The sequence below is a fragment of the Dermacentor albipictus genome, chromosome 1, assembly GCF_038994185.2.
Source record: "Dermacentor albipictus isolate Rhodes 1998 colony chromosome 1, USDA_Dalb.pri_finalv2, whole genome shotgun sequence".
Taxonomy (NCBI): domain Eukaryota; kingdom Metazoa; phylum Arthropoda; class Arachnida; order Ixodida; family Ixodidae; genus Dermacentor; species Dermacentor albipictus.
In genome coordinates, this window is record NC_091821.1 from 442571023 (window position 1) to 442575938 (window position 4916).

At 41.5% G+C, this 4916-nt stretch overlaps 1 protein-coding gene across 1 annotated transcript; it reads right to left on the reverse strand.

Moving 5' to 3' along the window:
• Nucleotides 1-3818: 3818 nt before the first annotated feature.
• Nucleotides 3819-4362, reverse strand: LOC135903068 (uncharacterized). The gene has a single exon (XM_065433433.2). The coding sequence runs from the start codon at nt 4360-4362 to the stop codon at nt 3823-3825; it is 540 nt and encodes a 179-aa protein (XP_065289505.1). The 3' UTR covers nt 3819-3822.
• Nucleotides 4363-4916: the final 554 nt, after the last annotated feature.

The window sequence follows — 4916 nt, forward strand, 5'->3', positions numbered from 1 at the left end:
TAAACGTTGGGACCCGCATGCCTTCTAAAATGTTCTACACCATTCGCGTCAGGCGATGAAATCAGATAACACAACGTTCAGCGACAACAGACAGCGGATAGAAGCATCGATAACTTTCCAGAAACTTACGATACATGCAGGCGCGTCCCGTGCTGTGCGATAACATTTGTTAGGCGGCCAAACGTGGTCGCCCGATAAAGATAAGTACACGTGTCATTACCCCCCCCCCCCCCGTCTTAAAAATCATCGACCCGATGCTGCAAACAAACGAAAGTAATAAATAAGCACTCGTAGCAAAGAATATAACAAAATAAGGGAAGTTCGTTAGCGTCCGTAAAATGGTTTAAGACGCACAACGTGGACCACTTCAGGTCGTGAGCGGCGCCGCTGTGAATGCGAAATGCCGTCTGGCACGACCTCATAGTCCAGTGCGCCAATACGTCGGATAATAATAACTTTATTTGCATCCGAAATACACGATGCCGGAGGCCTGCAGAAAAAGCTGTCGCATTGCAGCTTGACAAGGCCGCAGGCCCCCGCACTGGCAACTTCACGTAGCAGTCAGCAAATTATAAAAATATATGTGAGTTACAATCAGCACTCACTGAAATCCATACATACAAAAAGATAAAACTCATTCCATATTCAGACATCGTTATACAAATTATGTTACACAATTTGAAGTTATACAATTAATACAATTACAGTAGCGATACAATTCATACAAGTAATACAATACAATTTGAAGTTATACAATTATGAAGTGCAAACATTCAACTTTCAAGACTCTGTTTATCCATGCAAGAACGCCACCAAAGACCTGCGCACACAAAATGATCCGCAGAAAGCGCAGATAACTCCGCGGTAAAAGTGCAACAAAATTATACACTAACTATACCATTCTTTTTTTTTCCTTTTCTTGTTTTCTTCTTCTACGCACTAAAGTATTTTCGAAGGTCCGCAAAAGTAATTTTGTCAGGCTCTATATTTTGTGTCTGTAGGGTATTCAATAACCTTGGCAGCCGGTTTCTTAACATTTGTAAGCCATATGTTGTCCTACAAGTATCTATTGCCCATGTTTCAAAATTTCGCGTATTATATGTAGTAGAGTGACATTTCAACTTCGCTAACTGACGCAAGAAACAAGTATTATTTTTTATCTCTTGTTTATATCGCTTGTACAGGCAATAATCATAAATATTTGTTACTGGCATTATGTTGTAGCTGCGAAATAAGGGCTCAGATGGATAGTACCTGGGTACATCCGCCATAACTCGCAGAAACTTTTTTTCCAAAACATGGATTTTTTGCAAATTGGTTCGAGCCGTAGAGGCCCAAACTAGGTGACAATAATTAAGTCTGGAACAAAATAAAGTATTGTAGATTAGCATCATTACACTGCGATGTAGTATGCTTGCGTTCCGATATATGAGGCCGATTACTTGGGAGAGTTTTGTTGTTAACTGATCTATGTGCTCGTCCCAAGACAAGGTATTGTGGAAGACAACACCCAGTGTTTTAATAGAAGGCACTATATCAATTGGAGTTGAGTTAAGCAGAACCTTTTGATTTAATGATATCTTCTTGTTTCTAGCGTGAAACAACACTGCCTTTGTTTTCTGTACATTTATTTTTAAGGTATTTTCTTCTGTCCACTTTTCAAGCTTACCCAGGATTTCGTTGGCGTTGCGAACTATTTGGTTGGTTTCTTTTGCTGACAAAAATATACTAGTATCGTCTGCATAAATGACGAATTTTACTTCTGGACATATACTTACAATGTCATTTATATAGAGATTGAAAAGAAATGGTCCCAAGATGCTGCCTTGAGGCACACCACAAGAAACTGCTAATGGATACGAGTGAAAGCCTTCTATGTCTACAATTTGTTGCCTATTTCTTAAATATAAATAGATTAGAGAAGCAGCAACACCTCGCATACCGTATCGTTCTAGCTTCCTAATGAGCAGTTCATGATTAATAAGGTCAAACGCCCTTGAAAAATCTATAAAAATGCCCAGTATTACATTTTCTTTTTCGATTTGATCTAGTATATACTCTTTTTGTGCAAGAAGTGCCGATTCAGTGCTCAAACCTTCACGGAAACCATACTGGCAGTCAATCAAGATGTTGTGTTTCTGTTCGATTTTTTTCAGTCTCTTGAGGATTACCTTTTCAAAGGCTTTTGAAAACACGGGCAATATAGAAACAGGCCGGTAATTGCCCATATCGTTCTTGTCACCCTTCTTATAGAGTACCTTAACACGAGCAACTTGCATTTGGGGTGGAAATATCGCTTGCTCGAGGCATAAGTTAAATATGTACCGTATGCATGGAGGAAGCAAAGAGGCAGCATGTTTCAAAGGCTTCGCTTGCATCCCGTCAACATCCAACGCACTGCTATTATTTAGGCTTATTATTACCTCTGTCACTTCAGCTTCAGTGACAGGGTCAAGGAACACTGAACTGTTATTGTAGTAAACATTTTTTAAATCACTCGTTGCTGCCATTTGACCCGCGGATTTCACAATATGCTCATTGAGAGCATTGGCTAACGCCTTCTCTGACAACTCGTAGCCATTGTATTTTATTTCACGAACTGATTGATTTTTGACATTATATTGTAACACTGAGTTCAACTTCTTCCAGAGAGCATTTGAGCAGCCAGAAAGGGAAGTAAATAAATTATTAAAATGATGTTTTCTTGTTCTTTTTACCTCTTTGTTTAAACAGTTACGGAAAGTTTTAAACTTCTTCAGTGCGTCTGTATCTCTGTTCTTAATAAATTTGCTAAACATTGTATTTTTCTCCCGAATTTTTGCTGCCAGGTCAGAGGTTATCCAGGGCTTACGAATTTTTCTCTTTTGTTTTAAGCGTACAAAAGGAAAGTTCTCTGTATATATAGGTTTAAGGATTTTAAGGAATTCTTCGTAAGCTGCGCAAGCATCTGTAATATTATACACAGTGTCCCACGGTACCAACGAAAGTTTGTCTACAAATGAGGAAAGATTTTGCGGCGTAATACGCTGTATTAAATTTGCAGGCGAATTTTGTTTCATGTTCACCTTTTTACTACAGCATAAAAAAATAGGCAAATGATCACTCAACTCAGCCGCGATAACTCCAGCTCTTATTCTCTCCGGCATTACATTTGTAACAAAAATATCAATCAATGTTGACGTATTCAGTGTCACTCTTGTTGGAAGATTAATAACATTTCTAAGGCCATTGGATTTTAATAGAACATCCAGCTTAACCTTTGACGGATCACTGCTCAACATGTTAATATTCACATCACCACCAAAAATGAGATCGAAATGGTAATCATTTACAAACGCAAAAAAACCTTCTAGGTATTCTAAAAATGGTGTCATCATTCCGTTCGGAGGTCGATAGACAACAGCGATTACAATCCTTTGCAATTTCAACGAAATAAACTCATAGTCGCTTGTGCTTACGCAGAACGCCTGAAGTAACTCACACGAGAAAGTATTTTTTACCAAGATGCATACACCACCACCGCGACCACTGGTCCCGTTAGCATAGAAAGTTTGATAAGAAGGAAGACGGAAAACAGTTGAGTCATCTGTGCTCCATGTTTCCGTAAGCATTATCACGTCACACACGTGATCAAGCTGCTGGAAAAAAAGAGTAAGTTCGGGTACTTTATGCTTTACTGATCGTATGTTTAGATGAAAACACTTCAGTGATTTCATATATACTGGTCCCAGGTGCCTTTCAAAGCCATGCGGCAGGACGTAACGTTCCGCGTCGATGTTATCCATGATTATCATTTAGTCATCTCGGAAACTGCCGTGTTCCTTATCTTAGTTTACTCAAGTCGCTAGAACTTGAAATGGCCACCGCATTTTCGCCGTCAGTTCTGCGCACGAGGACTCGTCCATTGTGATGCCAGACGTATTTGAAACCGTTTATCTTTGCCCAGTTTTTCACCTCAAAAAGAAGTGCACGAGTTCGTTTGGTTATGTTTTCTTGCAAAAACAACTTATCATCTACACAGCTCAGCTTCTTTCGGTTTTGCCACCATTCATCTCGCTTCATTTGTTTGGCAAAGCGACAAATAACACCTGGCGTTTTTCCTTTTTTAGCGGGTAGTCGATAGATCGCCACAATATCATGTTGCAAAAGTTGTGGGAGCTCGGCCTTTCCTGCTAGCGCATTTATTTCTTCCAATAAATTCTCATTGTAAGTTTGCGGAATTCCGTGGAATTCCAGGTTTAGTTTACGGCTTTGCCATTCTAAGTAGTCAACCTCGGCCTTAAGCTGTGTGACCTCCTCCCGTTCTTCAAGCTTTAGTAACCTTCCTTTGATATCCGCGACATCGTGTTCATTTTTTTTCATGTAATGCCGGATGACCTTGTAGGGTCCGAAATAGCGTCGCAGTAGTTTCTCACTCAATCCTCCTCGGCGTACCGGGGTCCATACCCAAACACGGTCGCCGGGCTGGTATTCGACGAAGCGTCGTCGGAGGTTGTAGTGTCGGCTGTCGGTACGCTGCTGGTTCTTGATCCGTAGGCGGGCGAGTTGTCGGGCTTCTTCGGCGCGCTGGAAATAGGTAGCGACGTCAAGATTCTCTTCGTCAGTGACGTGCAGGAACATGGCGTCGAGCGTCGTCGTCGGGTTCCTGCCGTAAACAAGCTTAAACGGCGTGATCTGTGTTGTTTCTTGCACCGCCGTGTTGTAAGCGAATGTTACGTATGGCAGGACAGCATCCCGCGTCTTGTGTTCGACGTCGACGTACATCGCTAGCATGTCGGCGAGGGTCTTATTCAGCCGCTCCGTAAGACCATTCGTCTGCGGGTGGTAGGCCGTGGTCCTCCTGTGCCTTGTCTGACTGTATTTCAGAATGGCTTGGGTGAGCTCCGCTGTAAAGGCCGTTCCTCTGTCGGTGATGA